General features: G+C 47.9%; 1 protein-coding gene across 5 annotated transcripts in view; it reads left to right on the forward strand.

Moving 5' to 3' along the window:
* Positions 1 to 22,598, forward strand: part of MMUT (methylmalonyl-CoA mutase) — a 641,762-nt gene that overhangs the window by 346,341 nt on the left and 272,823 nt on the right. For all 5 annotated transcript variants that reach the window (XM_069605779.1, XM_069605780.1, XM_069605782.1 and 2 more), the window contains one exon: positions 9,773 to 9,888. In XM_069605779.1, the coding sequence (XP_069461880.1) occupies positions 9,773 to 9,888 (116 nt within the window). The remainder of the gene's footprint in view (positions 1 to 9,772; positions 9,889 to 22,598) is intronic.

Below are 22,598 nucleotides of genomic sequence, written 5' to 3' on the forward strand. Positions count from 1 at the left end.
TCTGTGTATCATCTGGTATCACCTAGTTACTGTAGGTGACACCAAGACTGTCCAGATCATCGAAAAGGGGCTTAGTGAATCTGTTGTATAACGTGGGAGAGACACAAGATCCCTGAGGGACGCCGCAGGTGATGGGGATAGGGTCTGCAGCTGATGAAAGCGAAAAACCTGCATGGTCCTTTTACTTAGGAAAGACTCAATCCAAACGATGGCCTCCAGAGAGAAGTGAGCAGCTGAGTCTAGGTGACTGCATAGGACCTTGTGATCCACAAGGTCGAATGCAGCCGAGAGGAGGAGGAGGAGGATTAGGATTAGGAGGAGGAGGAGTAGGGCAGATTTCCCTTTGTCCATTAATTCATCGACTCGGGTCTTATGGTTTATGAGGGCCATCTCTGTGCCGTGTTGTGGACGGAAACCAGATCAGCCTGCTCCTAGGAAGTGGTGTAGTTCCAGGTATTTCTGGATTTGTGAGTAGGCGACCTTGTTGAGAATTTGTCATAGAAAGGGTACGGTGGTGATGGGCCGGTAATTAGTAGGTATTGAAGGGTCAAGTGTTTGTTTTTTTAGTAAGTGGAGCACCCATGATTCTTTAAGGTTGGCAATGTGTCAATAAAGGACTATTTTTGCACAGCAGTCACGCTTTGGATATGGATTGAACTTTCTGTATATATAAAACAACTTTTTTGCCTGAGTGCCACTACGCCTGGGACTGTTTTACAGTCTACCCTCTCTTTTTTCTTATGTATTGCAAGCGCATTACTCGCTAAAGCAGACACTTCTTGGGCATATTAATCAGCTGAGGATCTCTAACAGCTCGTGAGTGTTACACCTTTGCACCGATGGTCGCTCTGGCGACAGCATCGTGTGTACAACACAATGCATTCTTACTCACCCAAGATGGCGGACGCCTCTGAATCTGTTTGTGAAGCTCACGCTGCAGAGGTTGCACGTTGTTTACCTTCACGCCGCGACGATCATGTGACTCCATATAATCCGACCAGGAAGTTCAGCAAATGCGTCGCTACTCTCCAGATCGGCGCTTCGTAAGTTCGTTCCTAGGGAATCTGTTTCATATCCCGTCCTCCTATCTTTAGTCTTCTGTATCTAACTTCCTGTTCTCTCTGTCCCTTCCTCCATTAGGCCATTTTCCGTCATCCGTCCGCTCACCACCTCTCCTATAAGGTCCGATTCCAGCCTAAAGAGTGAGTTCTTGAGGGTTTATAGTTCCCTTCAATCCTCTTCCCCAATCTTAGCTCAAATACTAACATCCGCTTCGGGTTTCCGGAAACTCTCTCTCTTTCCTCATAGGACTCACCCCCTTCTCGAAGACTTTACACAGACTTCTCGAATCTCTCAACTCCATACCCGGAGTAAGTTAATCATAGCTTTTCGTATCAACAGCAGACTATCGAAAGTGGAGAAAACTCACCTCTCCTTTCTTTCGTCCAGGACCAGCTTCGTCTGCACCGGATCTTTTGAAGGAAAGCTGGCTGATTCATCCCGAAGGTCTACAGTATCCCGTCACAACAACACAGGGTTTTTCTTCCCCGGAGGGTTTTCCCTGGGGACTGTGGTTCCTCCGCAGCTGAAACTAACGGCTGGGAGGGAGCAGGGTTTCCCGGGAAGCCTTCACTATCTGCCTTGTTGCTAATACGGAGTCCGCCCGCTGCCCAGGTTAGTGAACTGCATAATTGTTCTGTCTCATATTGGACGCAATGTAATAGTTAGCGACGCCATAAAAAGGAAATATTCTATTATAGGCTCTTGTGCAGACGGTGGACTCCGATGGAGCAACAAATGCAACAATTAATGGCTGCCATGCAGTCTATGTCTCTGGAGATGCAATCTCTGAAACCAGACAATGCTCAGTTAAGACAACAGGTCGCTCGAGCGTTTTCAGAAACTCCTCCTTATGCCTTACATACCGATAAGTATGACGGAAACCCGCACAAACTCAAGGAGTTCCTGGACAGTTGCCTGGTTCAGTTTACCTTTAAAGCACGTTTTTTCCCATCTGATAAGGACAAAGTAGGTTATCTGATATCCCATTTGACAGGCCCTGCATTGGCCTGGGCGACTCCCCTAGTCACCTCAGGAAATGCCATTCTAGACTCATACACAGCCTTTACTAACAGTTTGCGGTCTATGTTTAGTAGGCAGGAAATTTCAGTCTCTACTCAGGAGAAACTACTAGATTTAAAGCAGGGAAATAAGGATCTTATGAGTTACGTGACTCAATTTAAACAGCTATCAGCTGAAACAGGGTGGCCGGATGACGGTCTCCTCACGCTATTTCGCAGAGGTCTTTCCGAGGAACTGAAAGATGAGGTCTCAAAGGTTCCTCGTCCCGCCAATTTAGCCGAGATGATTGCGCTCACGATGCAGATTGATTACCGTCTCCATGAACGCTTCCATGAGAAGAAAAGAGGGAAACCCTCTAAACTCTTCTCCAGTTCTCCTTCCCCGGTTTCTCGATCTCAGAATCCCGACGAACCCATGCAAATAGGAGTGGCCAGAGGCCCTTTGTCAGAGGGCGAAAGAGAAAGACGGATGAGTCAGGGCCTATGTATGTACTGTGGGGCTTCATCTCACATGCTGAAGGATTGTCCCGTCGTTCCTCCTCGTCGGATAAGGAATCCGATGCGGGGAAACGCCAAGACCCTGTCGTAAGGGGAACCACGGCAGGAGGTCCTGAAAGGAGTTCCCCAAAGAGACTTGGTACTTCTCTTAAAGAGGAGATTACGGAACACACTATGTTAGTACTTCCCCTGATCTTGAAATTACCAGACTTAGAGCTACGTGGGGTTCCGGCATTGATCGATTGTGGAGCAGCTGGCAACTTTATTGATGACCAATGGGCTGCGAAGCATGGAATCATTAGATCCGCCAAGACGTGTATAACTCCCATTCAGGGGGTGGATGGTTGTCCCCTTAGTTCTGGACCTATTCGAGAACAGACTACTCCTCTTACATGCCTGATTTCAGCCCACAAGGAGACGTTAGTTTTTGACCTGATAAAAACTGCTCATTTTCCCATTATTTTGGGCTTACCGTGGCTGCGAACCCATAATCCTTTTATAAACTGGAAGGCAGGAACTTTGTTCTTAGGTTCCGAATATTGTGTTTCCCATTGTCTTGCTCAATCATCTGTTGGCATTCAAGCACCTTCCATGATGGTAGTACCAACCGAAGGCTCCTCGATTGGGATGGTCAGTCAGATCCCGAGGTGTCATCAACAATTTCAGTCCATATTTTCTCAGCCAGAATTCCCTACATTACCTCCTCACCGTCGGGATGACTGTCATTTAGATTTGTTCCCTGATCGACCGATACCTTTCGGCCGAATGTACATCTTATCCCAGCCGGAAAAAAAGGCTCTCAAAGACTACCTTCAGACTAATCTTCAAAACGGTCTTATAACTGAGTCCAAATCGCCAGCCGGTGCTTCGTTATTCTTTATTCCCAAGAGAGATACAGAGGAACTACGGCCATGCATAGACTATCGAGGGCTCAATAAGGTTACCATCCCGGATAAGTATCCAATGCCGCTTATCCCAGACATTCTGGAAGCCGTTCAAGGGGCTTCTCTCTATACCAAGTTGGATTTACGAGGGGCATATCACTTGATTCGCATCGCCCCTGGCGACGAGTGGAAGACTGCCTTTCGGACCCCATTCGGTCACTACGAATATAGGGTGATGCCGTTTGGGTTGGCTAATGCTCCCGCTGTTTTTCAGCGCTTTATGGACCATCTATTCGCCGATGTACTCCTTCACTATGTAATCGTCTATTTGGATGATATTCTAGTCTTTTCACAGAATATAGAGGAACACATCGGACATGTCAATTTGGTATTAGACCGACTTAAGGCCAACCAGCTGTATTGCAAACTGGCAAAATGCGAGTTCCACAGGAACCAGGTGACGTATCTTGGGTTCGTGCTGTCTGCCCAGGGGATTTCGATGGACCCTCGGAAGATCTCGGCTATTTTAGATTGGCCTTCCCCTTCAAACGTCAAAGAGATCCAACGATTTTTGGGATTCGCTTATTTTTATAGAAAATTCATCCCAGGATTCTCCAAGACCGTGCTTCCCATTACCAGTCTTCTGAAGAAGGGGAAGACTTTCGTTTGGGATGACCCTGCGCAGAAAGCTTTTTCTGAACTGAAGAATCTTTTCACGTCTGCTTCCATTTTGCTCACCCCAGACCAGTCTCGACCATTCATTGTCGAGACTGATGCGTCTCACCATGCTCTAGGGGCAATTCTTTTGCAAAAGGACGAGTCAGGAGAAGAAGGACCAGTTGCTTATCTCTCCAAAACCTTCTCCTCCTCGGAAATAAATTATTCAGTCCTCGAGAAAGAATTGCTGGCAATCAAGCGAGCCTTTGAGGAGTGGAGACATCTGTTGCTGGGCTCGGCCTACCCGGTCGAGGTTCGAACCGACCATCACAACCTCAAAGTATTACAACAAGCCCATACCACAAACAGTCGACAAGCTCGCTGGGCTCATTTTTTTCTACCGTTTCGGATAGAATTTACTTTCCTTCCAGGAGATCAAAACCTCCGAGCAGATGCGCTTTCAAGAAAGGATCCTCCAATCAAAAAGTTCCATTCAGAGCCTTTCTTTCCTAAGGCTAAATTTCTGGCAACAGTGAAATTTTCTCTAGACACGGTCTTCCTAACACTATTGTGTCTGATCGGGGTCCCCAATATATCTCGCAATTTTGGAAGGGTATCTGTCAAACATTGGGAATCAATAGAGCCCTTAGCTCAGGATATCATCCACAAACAAACGGGCAGACTGAGCGCCTAAATCAAACATTAGAAACATATTTGCGTTGTTTTGTTTCTGCGGCACAAGATGATTGGAGAGATCTCCTACCCTTGGCTGAATATGCTTACAATAATGCCAGTCATTCGGCACTAAAGACCTCGGCGCTTCGTAAGTTCGTTCCTAGGGAATCTGTTTCATATCCCGTCCTCCTATCTTTAGTCTTCTGTATCTAACTTCCTGTTCTCTCTGCCCCTTCCTCCATTAGGCCATTTTCCGTCATCCGTCCGCTCACCACCTCTCCTATAAGGTCCGATTCCAGCCTAAAGAGTGAGTTCTTGAGGGTTTATAGTTCCCTTCAATCCTCTTCCCCAATCTTAGCTCAAATACTAACATCCGCTTCGGGTTTCCGGAAACTCTCTCTCTTTCCTCATAGGACTCACCCCCTTCTCGAAGACTTTACACAGACTTCTCGAATCTCTCAACTCCATACCCGGAGTAAGTTAATCATAGCTTTTCGTATCAACAGCAGACTATCGAAAGTGGAGAAAACTCACCTCTCCTTTCTTTCGTCCAGGACCAGCTTCGTCTGCACCGGATCTTTTGAAGGAAAGCTGGCTGATTCATCCCGAAGGTCTACAGTATCCCGTCACAACAACACAGGGTTTTTCTTCCCCGGAGGGTTTTCCCTGGGGACTGTGGTTCCTCCGCAGCTGAAACTAACGGCTGGGAGGGAGCAGGGTTTCCCGGGAAGCCTTCACTATCTGCCTTGTTGCTGATACGGAGTCCGCCCGCTGCCCAGGTTAGTGAACTGCATAATTGTTCTGTCTCATATTGGACGCAATGTAATAGTGAGGGCGAGCAGTGTTAACATGGCACATCATTGAGAGCCCGCAGGGTCCAGAAGCACGTCCCCTAAGTGGAGTTCAGGGGTGGCTGGAGGAGCCCACAGGAATGGAAGATGACCTCTCCCTCGGTTTCAAAAAAGTATTGGGTGACTCATTGTCACAGGCGGTGTCAGAAGTTGTGTTGCCACTGACACAAAGACTGTACCAGTTGCAAGCCATTCTGAATAAGCAGAAGGCTGAACAGGAGAGGTCCAGGACGCAGAGGGCGCCCAGCCCTGGAGAGGAACCTCAGCTTGCCCCCCCACCCCCCGACTCAGGGGTTGACCAACAGGGCAGTAAAAAGGCTTGGAAGAGAACACACTCTTTGTCGCCCCCGAGCCACGCAGAGGAGGTAGTCCTGGGACCCCAAGAGCCAGTCGACCCAGTATCCAGGCTGAAGGAAGCCTTTCTAAGGAGGGCAACAATGCTAGGCTCTCGACCCCATGCCCCAGGGGTGTGCAATAAAGGGTAAGAGGACGCAGGCTACTCCCCAGACTATGAGGGAGAAGACTATGAGGGAGAAGAGGAGGAGGAAGCCCCTCAAAGACCCAGCATCCTCGAGCTGCCTGCAGAAGAGGAGGAAGCGGGTCTAACTGACATATTCGACCCAGAATCAATTAGGCACCCCAGGTCCACTGATTGGGAGCCGTCGCCCAGAGTGGCGCAGTACATGGCCCAGCACATGCGGAAACCATTGGACAGAGAAGTGCGGTCTAAGATGAGGGCGAAATGTCCTAGATCTGAATTGCCGGGTAAAGTGACTGACACCCCAGACCTTGATCCAAAGATGGTGACTTTTGTCACCAAAGGATATTAGGAAAGGGGTGGACCGAGGGTGAGTATATCAAGATAAACTCTTAAGCATCACAGGCCTGCTCGCGAAAATTATGGACCTGGCCGAGAAGGCCACCGACAGAGGTATACCAGTGGATGCGCGAGCCCTAGGAAGCTGGGCCTGTAAGGAAACGCGAATTGCGCGCTGTCGTCTGACTCGTGTGCTGTTAAAAGTAGACGGCAAGCTCTGTGACCCCGCCTCATACGAGGTGGGAGAGGGCGCAAAGGGCCTACTATTTGGAGATGCTTTCGCCAAGGAAATGGCACAATTCGTTGGGACATTCTCCGCCCTGGAGAAGGCGCAGAGCTCCATTAGAAGAATATTCCCTGGATGGGTTTTTGCAGGACAGGGGGCCGAGGGGTCGGACGTCCGGTCGCTTTGGATCACAAAGGAGACCCCAAGAACCCAGGGCGCAGCACTGTGAAAGCCATCAACAAGATACCTTCTTCCCAGCCAGTGCCCGCTTCCCCAGGAATCGTAGAGGGAGAGGTGCCTACAGGCAACAAAGTACACCAGGTGGCGAGTACCCTGAAGGCGGCTGCCCGAGATTGGGAGGCAGGACACTCTCTTGTTTTTGCATGCATGGTGCGAGTTATCTAGCGATGCATGGGTTCTGCAAGCGATTTCAGGCAGGCGTCTAGAATTTGTAGGCAACCCCTCGCAATCGAGAGTACCACTGGCAATGTTCATGCCCCACGAGGAGCAACAGCTGCTCTTCGCCGAATTGCACACTCTAGCATTCAAAGGGGCGATGGAGCGGAAATTACAGAGGGATATAGGGTTCCTCAGCAATGTGTTACTGGTTCACAGGGGAGAAAAGGTCAGGCAGGTAATAACCCCTGAAGAGTCTGAACGAATGGATTACGTACTGGCACTTCAAGATGTAGGGAGTACACCTCCTTCGAGATTTATTAAGGACAGGGGACTGGCCTGTCCGATTAGACCTGAAAGGTGCATATCTTACCATTCCGATAGCGGTAGAACAGCAAAGACCTGGAGGTTCACATGCCTCCCTTTCGACCTAGCGTCTGCACCATGGGCTTTTACCAAGATTATGCGACTAGTAGCGGCAGCCATCTGGGAGAGGGGAATCCAAATAATAGTCTATCTAGACGATATCCTCATCCTAGGCCAGAGAGCCGGCGACCTGCGAGAGCAGGCCGAGTGTGTGCAAAGTAGTGTCCTCTCTCGGGTTCGTCGTAAACATGGAAAAGTCAGACCTTCGACTGGCACAAAGGATAGAGGTCCTGGGGTTCGTTATAGATGCCAGAAAGGCCTCTCTCGATCCGCCGATGCTGAAGATAAAGGCCATTTAGAAGGAACTGAGATCCGTGATAGCGAGAGAGTTATTTAGCTACGCAAATCTAGCTCGGATTTTGAGTCTCCTGGTGGACTCAATCCAAGCGATATTCCCGGGACCGCTACACTACAGAGCTCTTCAGAGATTGAAGATCAGGCATCTCAGAGGAGGCCTAGGCTACCACCAATTAGTCTCCTTTGATCAGGAAGCCCTTACATAGCTACATTGGTGGCTCCAAAACAAGGAAGCCTGGAATGGCAGAGCAGTCTTCGGGGATACCTCAGACCTCGTGATAGAATCAGACGCGAGCAGAGTAGCTGGGGCGCGCGATGCAGCAATTTGGAAACTGGAGGGAAATGGTGCAGAGAAGAACTTCGCCTCCACATAAGCTGCCTGGAGCTTCTGGCAGGGTCTTTCGCGGTGCGAGCGTTCTCCTGAGACCGCGCCAGTTGCTGCGTCCTCCTCAAAATGGACTATATTTCAGCCGTCCGCTATATAAACAAGTTAGGAGGGACCGCCTCCAAGATGCTGGCAGAGTTAGCAAAGGACCTTTGGCCCAATTGTCTGCAGCAGCAGATATCTGTGTTGGCGTAATATTTACCAGGAGCGCTGAACTTGGTAGCAGATTGGAATTCTCGATATCTAGTAGACTCCAGCAAATGCAGGCTACATCAGGACATCGTCGCGCAGATTCAGGAAATCTGGGGGCCCGTAGACACTGACCTAGTCGCCTCAAGGCTCAATGCTCAAACCCCCAAGTTCTTCAGTTGGAGGATAGATCCGGAAGTGGTGGGGACGGACGCATTCCTGCAGCAGTGGACGGAGCGGTGCACTACGCACAGGAAGCCTTTTCACGCAGTAGCGACAGCCACAATTGCGAGGCGGGTTAGAGAAGTAATGCACTGAGCTGGTATTGATTGATCTCAATTTGGCATGCATTCAGTAAGAGGTGTGTTGGCATCTAGAGCTTTTTCTGCAGGTGTGCCTTTGCAAGACATCATGAAGTCTGCCGATTTAACAAATGAACATTTAAGACCTTTTATTTCAAGCCTATCTCTCAGATCGCGACTACAGTGATTGACTGCTTTGAACAAGCATAATGCTCACCTCCTGGCTCGACATAGAATGAAGATTGCCCATGCTGATAGTGCTGGGTAATCTTGATTCAATTAAAGACAAGGAGGCGAGCATAGTATCCTGCCCCGATTACATAAGGGGTATATTACAGGACTGTATTGTGAGTTATATATTCGTATTTCCCACCCTGCTGATAGTCTCCGCTTGTTTCAGAAGATGAGCAGAATGCGATCTGAGTTAAGACAGGGAGGACAATCGCAATCAGGCTCGGAGTGGATTAGTCTTCGGCGACACAGAGATGGAGTATCAGTACAAAGGAATGTTCAAGTTGAGCAGTTGTTTCAAGTTGACTGTTAGTGTTCGGTTACAGTGGAGCGCGCTTCCAAAGAAAGAGGAGCTGAACTGACAAGGGCACTTGCTTATAGGCAATGCCAGAACCTGATTGGGCAGAGGACTACCCAAGACTGGAGGATTATGGGGATTGGTAGTTCCTGGAGACATTTTTGCCTGAAGTTTCAATCTCTACTACCCCTTTTTGTGTTTATCCTCCTGAGGAGCTGGGAGGAAAGAAAAATGTGTTGTCAAGTATAAAAAGTTGGAAAATGTTTTAAAGTTGAAATGCTGTGAGAGCAGTAATAAAGAAGTAAAGCATAATGTTTACCGCCTTGTCTTTAATAGAATCAAGACTACCCAGCGCTATCAACATGGGCAATCTTCATTGGCATTCCGCACTTCCATGGTGCAGAAGCAAACGTCATTTTAAATACTTTGAGTTATATGTACCTGCATTTGGCCAGGTTATATTTGCTTGGTTATGAGAATGCTCAGTTTTTAAATAATTGACATCTTGTCAGTGCCTATGTTCTAAATTGTTGCTACAAGTTTTGCTTTTATTTTGTAGGTGCTGAAGTGATTGTAGGAGTAAATAAGTACAAACTGGAAAAAGAAGAGAGTGTTGATGTTTTGGCTATTGATAATACTTCTGTCCGCAACAAGCAAATTGAAAAAATTGAAAAGGTAAGTAAATGTTTAATGTATCATACATATTGCTGTATTCTAAAGAGAATCGTGCATCTGTGATGTGGCTGCAAATACCACTTTAAAAGCAAGGTAAGTAATACAGAGGGTGCCCATGTTATCTGTATTTTTGTATCCCATCCTCTAGTTTAAAAAAGGGATGTGTTGTTCCATGCACCTCTTTGTTGGGTCATGTTATTAAACAGACCCAACCTCCTGTGATGGCGGAACCCGCCTTGAGTAATGTTAATACGTTTTCTGTTAATACTTGTTCTCTGTTTGCCAATGCTTCCCACTGCTTTGATTTGTTACAAGACTACTCCCCAGAGCTTTGGTTTCTCACTGAAACCTGACTCCAGGATTCCTGTGGTCCAGCTGTTGCTCATGCTATCCCTGTTGGATATATCATCTTGCGGTCTGACAGGATTTCCAAACATCCCTGGGGTGGGGGGTGGCTGTCTCTCAGTTTCCTTACTAAATACTCATGCTCTCTATACTCCTGTGTTCATAGTATCCAGATGGAGGCTATGCTCATCCAGATTTCTATCTCAGCCTCCCGTATTCTCCATGCTCTGTTGGTATATCGCCCCCCTTGTCATGGCTAGTCTTTCTGTGCAGCCTTTCTGGAATGAACTGCTGACCTCTTACATAGTTTTCTCTGATATATTATTATTAGGTGATTTTAACTTGCATTCCTTGATGCTGTCTGTTTCTCAAGAGGATCTTCTTTTTAAACAGTTAGTTACTGGGCCCACTCGTAACTTGGGTGCCACACTAGATCTTTTTTATTCCCCTCCTTCCTTGGTTAGTTTTTCCTTGTTTGCCGGTCACTTGGAGTGATCACATGATTTTACCATTTGTCTTTTTCTTTTCTGCTGCCGCTCCCCCTCTGCTTTACCTCATCTCCCTAAACTGAGAGGGCATGCCGTTGATACCGGTATTATTCTGGGAAAGGTTGAGACTGTGTATTCCTCCCTTGATCCTATTGACATGTCTTCTATCACCCAGGCATTCACTACTGTAGCCGATTATCTGACTCCTCTTCTTCCATCTAAACCTTGGGGCTGCCTTTCTGAACCTTGGTTTTCCTCTTTAATCTTTGCCGTAGTTGGGCAGAAAGACGTTGACCTTCAGCTAAAGTGGTTTTTCAGAAAGCTTCATGGGTGCACCATCGTGCCATTTTTGAAGCCAATTGTAACTGTTTTACGGGCCAAATTGAGTCAGCCCTCAACCATTCTAAGGAACTCTTCAAAACTGTACTGTGCAGTCTCTCTCCTCTAGGGCTTCTCTTTCTACTTCTGTGTTGCCGTCCCTTCTCGGCTTTTTTAACTACCAAAATTGATAACATTCGTCAAACTATTGCTAACTCGTTGCCTATTTGTGACCAAATTTGTACTCGCTCTACCACCCAGTCAGAGACCTGTTCCTGGTCCTCCTTTCCTTATTTTGGACCCAAACAAATCATTCCGGCAATTACCATACTTATGTCAGACTCCCCTTTGGATTCCATCTCGCTCCCTCTTGTAAAAACATGCATTGTTGAACTTGCACCTTTTTTGACAGAGGCAATGAACCACTCGCTGGCCAACGGCTTAATTCCGCCGGTCCTGAAGCAAGCTCTAGTTCTCTCTCTCCTGAAAAATCCCTTGCTCTGAACTTTCTTCTCCCAGCTAACTACCGGCCCATTTCTCTCATCCCCTTTTTGATGAAAACCCTGGAGTCCCTGGTCACCCCTCTGCTTTCATCCTTCTTGCAGACCGGATTTGCCCTGGGTGGGGAACAGAGACTTTCCTGGTTTTGGTAATTGACGATCTGGCTATGCTTACTGACCAAGCTTTGTGTCGGTCCCCGGATTCTGCTTGACTTATCAGCGGCATTCGACACCAGTGAGCATACCGTCTTGATCGAAAGGTTGATCGCTGCAGGCATCTCTGATCCTGTATTTGCTGGGTTTCACTTTTTTCTTGCTGACCGTTCTGTCTTTCTCTGCCCACTTCCAGTCCACTCCTGTCTGTTACTTGTGAGGTCCTTCAAGGCTATGCCTTGTCGCCAATTCTGTTTAATGTCTATATGCAGCTGTTGGCCCAAATCATTCAATCCTTTGGCCTCTGCTGTTACTTCTAGGCATATGATGCCCAGATTGTGGTGCCCCTCAACCTTGCCCACTCTGAGGCCTCAAACAATATTTGGAACTGCCCGACTGGTTGGTGATTGGATGAGCCATGATAGGCTTAAATTGAATGGCGACAATACTGAAGTCTGAATTGTTGGAGCTCACTTGAGGATCTCGGTCTGGACACCTGAGCTTTGGCCCCCTTCCCTTGGTCCGCTCCCTAAGCCTGTCTGTCATCTGGGGCCTTGGAGTTACGATCTCTGCCATCCTCTCCATGGACTCCCAGGTTAGTTCAGTCTTCCAAGGTGGCTATTTTAAACTTAGAATCCTAAGAAAGGTCCTTCCTTTTTTGCCTCCTGACCTATTTCCCCTGTGGTGGCAGCCTCTGTTTTTGGTTCCCTTGATTACTGTAACTCTTTCTGTCCCAGTCTTCACATATACGCCACTGGCTTCAGATACTTCAGAATTCTGCAGCCAGAGTGGTTGCTGTGGTCTCTATGCTGGACCAAATTCCCCCATTCTGCTTTGCCTTCATTGGCTTTTGGTTAACCACGGAATTCATTTAAAATCTCTCTGCATTGTGCACTGGGACTTTTATGTCTGCAGTGCTGAGTTTCTGCAGAAAATGTTTTGTCGCTACATACCATCTAGCGCCCTCCGCTCTGCTTTGGATTTTTTGATCCAGGTCCCTAGGTTTCATCGGGCCAGGATCAGCGGATTTGCTTTTTTCGGTGTCTGATGCAGTCTTATGGAACAAACACCTGTGCTCCCTGCGTGCTATTGATAATCATTTCCTGTTTCAACGCCGCCTTAAAACATTTTGTTCTAAGCCTCTTTTACTCTGACTGTCCTTTTTTCTTTCTTTTCTTCCTCATTTCTGTCATCCTCCCGTTAGCACCATGATGCCTTCGGGTGACAGTGCGCTCTACCAGTAGTGCTACCATAACATAAATAACATCTGCCATTTTCACAGCCTTTTGGTGCTTATGGAGCTGCAAGAGATGGGTTGGGTTAGAGTTGATTGGGGTGGGAAATATGTGGGAGTCCAGGGAGGGAGAGAGAGGTAGGTAGTTTTTACATTGTTGTGTCCATTTCAGAAGCAAATTAATTCTGTGTGTAGGTAGGATTTGAGTGTTCTTATGGGTGAAATACATATCCTTGAGTGTGTATGTATGGTGTCAAGTGTGTTTGAGTGGCATCCCATTAGGGAGAGTGCATGCATGTCATGTGCTTTGAGGTTGTGGTCAAGGGTGTGTGGCATGGAGTGTAGTAGGTGGGAGGCCTTTCATCTGCCTGGTTAAACATTGTATAATAAATCCAATGAGCATTGGCAGAATAGTAAACATTTCCACAGTTAGACCTGTTAAGCGAGCATTCATGCAACTTTGCATGTGGGATATCATAAAATACCAGCAGATTATTTTAGACTTTTCCTTACTGTGGTAGGTCAGAATAAGGAGCTGGCCAAGAAGGCATGATCTCTGAATTCTTTTATTCTACAACTGAAAGACCTAACCCTTCCCTAAGGCTAGGTCTCTAAGCCCTACTCTAAACAAAAAAAATAATTAAAGGGGGCTTGTCAGGATGTGTGACATAAATGAAGTCCTCGGTCCAGAATCGTATTCTAACCTATTTTCTTCCCATACCCCTAAAAAGGAAAACGCAAATAAAAGCAAGACATATTCTGGACTTTGCTCGGTGAAAGGGATGGCTCATGGCTTCTGACCTCCACCCTTTTGGTCTCTTCACCAAAGGCTCTTGCCTATGTTTACTATTCATATAGTTAGTGCAGTGTTGGAAACGTAGGAGTCTCGCAGTCATACTCCCTTTGCACAGACATTTGGCTCACCGACTTCCCTAGTTTGGGGCCCTGTCAGTCTCTTCCTCCCCACTCTGGGGCTCCACTCCTTCTCATGATTCTTTCCTACTTTCCCCACTCTGGGGCTTTGTTCCTTCTCACTCCCCACTCTCGTGCTGGTCTCAATCTTTCTTTCCACTCAGGGGCTCTCATATCCTCCTCACTTCAGGGTGTGCCTCTTAATTACTTCTCTTGGGCTCCTCAATTCTCTCCCTATTTTGGGGGTTTCTCTCTGGCTCTTCTATTTCCTGCCTTCCAGTTTTTCCACACTCTCTCTGTCTTACTCTGCACTCTGGGTCTTCTCTATTCTCTCCCTCCTCTGGGGTTCTTTCCCTGCTTCAGGGTTTCCCTCTTTGCCTCCTGCATTTCTACGGAGCCAACGCATACCTCCTTCTGATGGACAGTGCTCCCTGGGAGGAGCGTGTAGTCTGCCCATTCCTCATCTCGCCACGGAGCCGCTAAGGCAACTAGTCAGCTGTAATCGACTCTCCTCTTCCCTGGTGTGGGGCTCTGTAGGTGGCTGGAAGTAAAATATGTAATGTGTTTCTGCTGTTGCAATGTGTTGCCTCAATGTGACTCCTAGTGTTTAAGGAGGAATAAAGATCCACCTGTGAAATAAAATAGTGAAATGGGCATGCACCTTACCACGCACGAATCCGGGGTCAGACTCAGAAAAAAACTCTCCTTGGGCACCAGTGAGTAGTGCCTCCACTGGTGCGGCTAGTAGTGCTAGACCCAGTTCCCTTTTTTTTCTTCTTGTTTAAAGAAGACCTGCAGTACAGTAATGAGCATGTGGTAAACCACTTATGGGTCCTAGACGATCTGAATGAAAGGACGTACACCAATGAAGTATTCAGCCTTATGACAAGGATATATAATGTTTATATACATAAATATATAGGCATATGAATAAATAAATACAGCTGCACAGCATATGCTGTCGAATGCCTGGACCAGGTCGACAAAGGCCATGATGATTTTGGGCTTCCCATCTCGTCCACGGCCCTCGAGTATGTGAGTATGAAGAGCTTAATCGAAGTCCCAAAGCCCTTTACAAAACCTGTTTGAAAGGGTTTGCTGGAGCCTGATCGTAAATACCAATTCCGGAAATGATCCAAGATTATCGCACCATAAAGTTTCCCGATTATGTCTAGGAGGGCGATGGGTCGATAGTTCTTAGGATTCTCACGCTCACCTTTTTAAAAGATTGGAACCACTATCGTCCTCCTCCAGGAACTTGGGATTTGGTGGGCTGTAGTAACTTGGACCAGCAGAGCGTGTATGAAAATAGCTCAATCCTCCGAATGTTCTTTCAACATAAAATGAGTTAGGCCGTCCGGCGCAGGCGCCCGCAAGCTGTTCAATTGTCGTATACGCTTTTGGATATCAATATCGCTTGAAAGAACGAAAGGCTCCAGCCCTTGGAGAGGTAAACAGGTGGAGATGTTGTTTGGTTCTGCGACGTATAGTTTTTCAAAGTGTTGGATCCAGCCAATCTCACTTATGTAGTTCATCTGTTCATCGTTAGACAGGAGTCCCACCGACTATATCAATGACCAAAAAGCTCTAGAGTTTTTGCCTGCAAGTGCCCTGAGCATTGTTTCGGAGTCATTCTGGTAAGTTATCAATGTGATGGATTGAAGCCAGTTTGTGTACTTCATTTTTTCCAAGCAGGCCTTTTCTTGGTCTTTGAATAAGTGTGATTTGTTTGCCACCCTGGAAAGCCTTCTGACCACTTTTCTTCAGGTCACCAGTTCCGCAATGAAAACATGAAGATGATTCACAGTGGGCCGGACCCTCTTGCTGAATTTGGTGGGATATAGTACCAGAAGTGGAGTGTATTCCACTGTAGACCCAGCCAGTTTGAAGTCCGCTGAAAGTTTCTTGATACTGTTATTTGAGAGTTTTAGGCTAGATCCATTGTTGCAGACAGATATTTCCAGGGGAATCCTTTGACGGCTATTAGATGCATAGCCCGTCCATTCCAGGAAGAGCATGTGGTGGTCGCTGTTAGTTGTTTTGACCACTTTGAATGACGTGAGCAAGGGGAGAAATTGTCTGGAGACGAAGATGTAATCCATCACCGAGGAGAGGTCCATGTTCTCCCTTGTCGCCCGAGGTGGCATGTCTCCCTTGATGCTGCCGTTCAACATATGCATATCCTTTGAAGCCATCAGGGAGCCCCACATGGCGCCTCTGATATGTCGGGGGCCCCCTTGGACCATGTCTTGTAGGTGGGAATTGCTAATCAGACATGATGTATTTAGATATCTGCATACGATCACCTATTAATTTATGCACGCATCGTCAATCAGGTCCGAGATCTGGTCAATGAAAGACTCGTTTGATGTTAGCAAAGGGTTCCAGTAAACATTAATTAAAACCGGTTTGACTGGCTTCCCTGATCCCTGTAGCTTGCCGGCAATCTCCCTACCAATAACAATTTCTTGTGACAGAGGGCTTGATGAGACGGACTCGTGATATCTCAAAACGGTCAACGATCGGGTTCCCGCAGAGTCAAGTTTCTTGCAGACCTAGTAAATCGAAGTTTCCTAAATTTATCTGACTAGTTTTAGTGAGGTGGGTAAAACCTTGCGTATTCCATGAAGCCATTTTTAATTGTGGGATCCTCAAAATGTCTTTAAAAGTCAGTGATTTGGGAATACTTCGGGTAACTTGGGTGGCTAGAGCTTTTCATGTGCGAGTATGAGCGCTCCTCTGCAGCCATGACCAGTCCGGTGTTTTACTTCTCACCAGTTGTGTAGATGGTAGCACTCTGATGCTACTAACTTGTCGAGATGTAGACTCTGGTTGAATTGCAACATTCAGCCTAGGACCTTAACCAACAGGAACCCGGCCTGTCAGAAGAGGATCTAAATAGTGTGCAACAGGAATTAAACACTGGGCTTCTTTGATAATGTCTCTGTTGGTCAGGCCCTTAATTTTAAGGTTGGTGATTGGTAATACAGCTTGGGATACTTGTGAGGCCTCAGTCTCCGAATCCTTAACTGTTGTCAAAGCCCAGCATCAGTAGACTTTCCGCCGCATCAGTCAGCGTGGTCTTTACTACCAGAGAGGTGATAACTTCGCTCATCACCAAACTTGATAATCCTCAGATGGCAATTGCCTCAAGTTAAGGATGCAGTGAAAAAGCTCCAGCACCGCTCTACGGTTGAGGATTAGATTGTCATCCTTATCCAGGATTGTCTCGAGTTTGAGAGAGCAATATTTTGGGTTTTGAGTTCTCGACCGCAGGGCCCACTATTTAATTGCTGGAAAGTGTTAGTCTTTCTCACCATTCATCCCTGGGGACTCTTCATTGAACATGTTTTTGAGTGAGGTAGACTGGGGTCACTGTTCGTGGTCTGGCTAAAGGCCACCTTCATCACTCCGAGTTCATTTGCTGAAGACCGAGAAGTCAGGACCGATCCAACGTTAAGATCCTGGGTCTCTTTCCCACAAACTACTTCTGTTCTGGAATTTACCACTGATGAGTGTTTGAAGTCCGGTCCCCCTTTATAATTTTGATCGTTGAACTTCCTTCTCCTTTTCTCTGACATAGTGAAAAATAAGGGCGAAACAGGGGCCACGGGCGGGGATCTTAGTGGAGAATCAACCCCTACCAGGGTGGGCCCTAAAGGCCCGTCCCCCTCGAGATGACCACTGAGTTGCTCGTCCATAGAGTATGTTGAGAGGTCCATTGGAGTTTGCAGGGTGGGACTCATCTCCCTGGCATTGGCCTCACGAGAGGGCACCATTTCCTTGCCCACTGGCATTGGCAAAAGGGCAGCCGCACACTTAAACTGTTCTTGCTGCATTGATTCACATCTAGAAAGTGCCCACTGTGATTTGCCTGCCTGTGCCGCTCACCTAGAAATTGCTTTTGTCGCATTGATTCACATCTAGAAGGTGCTCACTGAGATATTACTGTGATTTATTTGCCTGCGCTGCACACTTAGAAATTGTTGATGGTGCACTGACTCTCACCTAGAAAGTCCCACCTTATGATAATAATGCGAATACTGGCCTGCATCCTCCTCTAGGAGAACTGTGTTTTTTATACCTGTGCCACATGCCTAGAAAATGTGCTAATTCTGCATTGTTCCCCGTCTATACAGTACCACTGTAGAATTCCCCATGTGTTAGGCCCGTTCTCCCTCTATCTAGGTGTCCCAAGTCTAGGCGCTGCTACTGCATCTAAACTTCAATTCTACTGTTGCCCTCTCCCACTGTCCTGGTGTCCAGAATCTAGACCCAAGTTCTACATCTAAGCCCACTGCATCTACTGTTAAAAGTACATCAATCTCTAAGTGCTGCCCTTACCCTCCCCCTGGGATGGAGATCCCAGTTCAACAAAGACCTCCTCTCCAACCCGTCCCGATACCTGGCCTCCCTGCACCATACCCCACCACCCCCCATAACTCACCCCTTGCGGCGCATAACCCCACTCTAGCACCCAACTTCATGACCCCATCCCCCCTTCTGGTCACAAACCCTGACCCCTGGCCCCATACAACAATACACCTGGACGCCACCCACCCACTCTCCTTTCATCCCTCGTCCAACTCTAAAATCAGAGGAGCAATCTGGCGCGCCAAACACCTGCCCCCTCAAACGCTCATCCCCCACTCCTCATCCCTCCCAAACACATCAACATCTACTTTCCCTCTGGCATCTCTCAGAACAACCTCACACCCCCCGCCCATACACCACGGCCATTATCGAACTCACAAGCCAGAGGTGCTCTCTGGTGCTCCAAACAGTGCGAATCCACCTCCACTACCCTACCATCTTTGTGCCAACTGAGGAACTCCCCACCCTCTCCCTACCCCTAAACCCTTACTAGACCCCCGCCAACAGACCCCCCCCCTTCATATCCCTTCCCATCTCTGAAAGTAGCTCGTCTCACCCTTGCTAGAATGGTAGCCTCATCTCCCCCCCCTCTGACCACCCACCCTCTCACACTCCTATGGCACCAAAACTCACAAAACGCAGAAAAAGTGACTGGCCCTATCCCTCGACCCGCCACACCTCGCCACTTCTGCTTCAGTCCAACCTCCCAGCCTCACCGTCCCCTACCCTCAGACACTCCCCTCTCCCAGTTTCCACCCCCTTGCTCTTGACTTCTCACCCAGTACACCTACACCCCCAGCGCTCTCCAAACTCAATCGAAAACAAACCCGCCTCACCCCCACACCTCAAATGATACATTCACCACAATCCCACCACCCTGATCCACCCCCTCATCTCTCACATACCTACCCTGCCGGCCTACTCATCCCACCCCCCCATCGAAGTAACCCTCTCACCCGGCACCCAACGGCCAGACATCCAGCCCTCTCGCACCCAAAGTCCACAGACATCCTACCCCACCTAAACCGGTCTCAACCACCCTGAATGATCCTACCACATCCACCAACCCATCGGGCACCCATGCCTTCTGAGCTCCCCCTGCGATGAGCATCACGAACACCACCTCACCTTCCGTAGTCACATGCATCCTTTTTAATGCCCGCTCCGTAGCAAGAAACAGACACAGCATCTTTGACCTCCTATCCTCTGACATTCCCAACCTCATTTTGATCACTGAAATCTGGTTCTCTGACGACTTTGCCCCAGTAGCGCACTAAGCCTTTCCCCTGGCTACACACTTATCGCCCACAATAGACCCTCCAGAGGTGGTGGAGTGGCAATCCTCTTCAAACCCCATTTCTCTGTCTCACTCGTCGAATCCCAGACATGCAATGCCTCCTGTGAATCCCTTCTGGTAAAACTCTTGCTACCATTGACTTTCACCCACCGCTTCCTACTCCTCTGCAGACCCCCTGGATACGACAGACATTTCGCCATCAATCTCTGTGACTCAATAGCTATCATTCAGGTAAATCGCCGTTCTCTTACACTCCTGGGAGACTTCAATATGTGGTCCCATATGCCTAACAACCCCATGACTCATCCGCTGGTTGACAGTCTTGATGCGCTTAACCTCTCCCAACATACCACTGGTCCAGCCCACTCAGGTGGGCACACCCTTGATGCAATTTTCAGCTCCCATGACCTGGTCCATATATCCTGTCCCAAACCGCTCACCTGGGCCAACCACTTTGCCATCCCTTTCTTTATCCACACTTCTGCCCCTCCGCCTAGAGCTCCCCCGGCCCCCACCCCTGATATCAAATGCTGGAATAAAGTCGAGATCCTCCCTGACTTAGCCGAAGCCCTGCTTCTTCGTCCCCCTGCAATGCTACCCTGTGATAGACCCTTAAGCATTGATTCCTTCGACTCCTGGCTTAAAGACTCACTACTTCCTCTCACTCCCTTTTGCCCCGCATCCTCACGCAAAGGACCATTCCCCAAATGGTTCACACCCCACCTGATAATTGCCAAAAAACAAAATGACTCTCTTGAATGCATATGGCGAGCATCTAAAACCGATCTCAGCAGATCCATGTTCGCCCTGCACCAATGTAATTACAAATGCGAAATCCAAAAGGCCGAAAAAGCCTATTACAATAAACACATTCTCAACTGTAGCAACCGCAGCAAAGACCTTCACATGATCATATCAGAATTCGTGAAACCCACGTGCACCTCTACCCATTCCACCCCCACACAATCACTCTGCGACTCTTCTCGCTACACTTCTACAAGACCGCACTTGACAAGATGGCAACCCTTAACACCAAGCTGTCCTTGCTCCCACGCTCCCTTTCAGTGAACCATCCTCATCCCATTGCCCCAACACCCCCTTTACCTACTTTCGACTCCTTCAAACCTATCTCCAGTGACGAGTTCCTTGATCTTCTATCAGCCAGCAAACCCTCCGGGTCGACCCCAGCTCTGCCTCTGTCCTGAAAGAAATATTCATCTCTACCTGTGCAGGAGAACATGCGAGAGCCATACTAAATGACTCCCTCACCTCTGGCATCTTCCCTGAAGCCTTCAAAATAGCACATGTCAAGCCACTTCTAAAAAGGCATCCCTTGACCAAAAGAATTACAGTCCGATCTCCATCACCAGATTTCTCGCGAAACTCATTGACCGGACTGCAAACTCCCAGCTCAACTCCTTTGTGCGGGGTCAAGGAGACTATTGGATTCTACAATCAGACTTCAGACCGCAATATGGAACAGAAACCACTCTGATCTCGATCTGGGATGATCTCAAGTTCACTGCAGACTCTGAGGGCTGCACAGCACTGTTTCTCCCCGATCTCTCTGCAGCCTTTGACATGGTTAACCATTCAATACTCCTTGACCGCCTCCACTCACTAGGAATCCGTGGCACTGATCTCAAATGGATTGCCTCCTTCCTATGCAACAGGAAACAAATAACCTTCCTCTCCCCTTTTGTCTCACCTGTTCGCTCAGTGCACACTGGAGTACACCAAGGTGCATGCCCATCTGCTCTCCTGTTCAACCTCTATATGACCACTCTACCAGGAATCAACTGCATGCACAACCTCTCCTGTTACAACTACGCTGACGATACCCAAATTATCCTAAGAATCCCCAAGACCAGCACTGATCCTCGTCCTGACCTTGAAGCTTGTCTCTGTGATATTGTTCAATGGATGACAAAAAAAACACCTCCTCCTGAACCCTGATAAAACTGAAATTGTGTGCAGCAATACTACCCTTCTCCCACATCTGCTACCTTGGCGCCCACACCTTCCCCCTCCGATATAGTCAAAAGCCTAGGCTGCACTATGGACTCGGGCCTAATCCTCTATCAGACCAACAAGGTGTTAAAATTCAGTCACTACCACCTCAAACTTCGCAGACACATTTTTCCCTACCTCTCCTACCCAACAGACTTGCCGCAGTTATTTCCATTGTGATCTTGAGACTGGACTATGCCAACTCCTTATACCTGGGAGCACGACATACCAACTCAACAGACTCCAAAGAGCCCAAAACGCTGCCGCAAAACTGCTCCTCGCCCTGAGACACAGAGACCACATCTCACCCACTCTCCGAACCCTCCACTGGCTCCCAGTCAAAGAGCCACTTTCACGACCCTATGGTTCACTCTCCGAGCATTGTACAAGACCGGCCCTATGAACCTACAAGAGAAGATAAAACACTGCCTCCCATCTCGCACCCTAAGATCAAGTACTGCCCTCTTTCTAGTGATTCCAACCTCTAACTCTTCCAGGATCGGAGGATCTGCCTTCTCAACCTTGGCCCCAACTCTGTGGTACTCACTCCCCACACATATTTGACACACCCACGACTATATGTCCTTCTGCAAAGCTCTAAAAATGTGTCTCTCTCCGTAATGCAGACAGACCATCTGTGGCAACTAAGACCTTGCAACTCTGACAAATGCTAAATGAGATCCCAAGCAATGACTCCACTGAATACGCTTATTAAGTCACTATAAAGCAAACACGCGGTTGAAATCCGGAATAGCGAGCTACTTAGCTCATAACTCCACCCAGACTCTCACCTGCCAGATCACTATGCTTACTCTCTACTCTACACCAACACACAATTAGAGTGCAGCTACACCCCTCGATCAATTTCAGCCTAGCTGCTCCTATACAAACATTACTCCATGCATCATTGCTCCATGAACACCTCATTGCAATAAAACGCAGGTACACCCCATGAAAACCGGCCTAGCTGCACACTTAAGCGTCCTACACAGGCCTAACGCAGCCACAACCTGGTCCTGATGTCCATCCTCCAGACTGCACACATTAAACTAAGATCAAATACCACCACAACTAATGCT

This window comes from Ambystoma mexicanum, chromosome 4p (genome assembly GCF_040938575.1).
Source record: "Ambystoma mexicanum isolate Mex_15411 chromosome 4p, UKY_AmexF1_1, whole genome shotgun sequence".
In the NCBI taxonomy this organism is placed as follows: domain Eukaryota; kingdom Metazoa; phylum Chordata; class Amphibia; order Caudata; family Ambystomatidae; genus Ambystoma; species Ambystoma mexicanum.